The 1094-nt window shown below is 53.9% G+C and overlaps 1 protein-coding gene across 1 annotated transcript; it reads left to right on the top strand.

Moving 5' to 3' along the window:
* Window positions 1-322: 322 nt before the first annotated feature.
* On the top strand, window positions 323-1090 carry ACA1_327700 (uncharacterized protein; the record flags this gene model as incomplete). Its single annotated transcript, XM_004333061.1, has 3 exons — window positions 323-436; window positions 682-784; window positions 899-1090. Coding segments are annotated over 3 exons (409 nt in total), but the record flags the coding sequence as incomplete, so codon positions are not given.
* Window positions 1091-1094: the final 4 nt, after the last annotated feature.

Genomic DNA, 1094 nt, shown 5'->3' with positions numbered 1-1094 from the left:
AGACAAGGGCTTCTGCGCAAACCAGTTCGAGCGAAGGACGTCGTCTGTAGCCAACGACAAAAGCCAAGACATCCGCACCCAGGAGAACCAACCTCCTACCTATACACAAGGCGCAAAGACTTCCGCTACCACGACCGACCGATCGGGCTCTGGGCTCGACCTTATCCTACCCCGAGCCGACGTGCTACTCACAACCACCATCATGTATTTCCCTTGGTTCTTTCTTTTACGTCCGACGTGCCGTCTCGCTTTTCGTTCTTTTTACCTCCTATTCCTACCTCCTTCGGTTGAAGTAGACTTACCTTACATTCCAATTCGCAGGGGAGGAAGCAACGACAAGAAGCACATCGAGAACAATGTTACCAACACAGAGTGGGACGTCATCATCGTCGGTTCCGGTCTGTCTGGGCTCACCGCGGCCTACCGTCTCCTTCAGGTACCGTACCTCTCTTTCCACACCCGCGGCCCGCAGCTCCCGCCAAGCACGAGTTTATTGTCGTCAAAATATTGTCTTCCTTTTTTGGCTTGTTGCAACGCCACGCGAAAGACCATCATCAGGGCTACCATCACCCCAATCTAAATTAAACTGGATCACTATATTTACTTGTCCAATCAAATACTGCCGCTCTTTGAAATTCCACTGAATAAATACTGATAGATATTTACTCTCTTATGTTACAGGCCAATCCGGGGCTGCGTGTGCTTATCGTAGACAGCCTTGACGGCTTCGGTGGCCGTACCAAGTCCATCGCCCTCCCACAGTACAACGCCAAGGTGTCCGTTGGTACGTGTGTCACCACCACATGAGAACCACCACACCACCACCAACGCACTGAGGGTCTCGAGTCACCACGTGACATTAACATCTTCATCTTCTTCTTCTGCACCACCGGAACAGGTGGCACGTTCTCGTTGTTCGAGCACCATGACACCCTCAATCTGGCGGCGGAGGTGGGCTGTTCCCCGGAGGTGCCGCTACCCATCACCGCGGCCAACCTGGCCCTCTTCAGCCCGGACCTGGTCGGACTCGTCAACACGCCGCTCGGCCTGCCGCTCTTCTTCGAGCTCATGTGGAAGGGCGCCAAGGTGGTCAA

The sequence above is a fragment of the Acanthamoeba castellanii genome (genome assembly GCF_000313135.1).
Source record: "Acanthamoeba castellanii str. Neff unplaced genomic scaffold scf7180000084542, whole genome shotgun sequence".
Classification (NCBI taxonomy): Eukaryota; Discosea; order Longamoebia; family Acanthamoebidae; genus Acanthamoeba; species Acanthamoeba castellanii.
The sequence above is the reverse complement of the archived record's forward strand: the minus strand, read 5'-3'. Positions and strand labels throughout refer to the sequence as shown.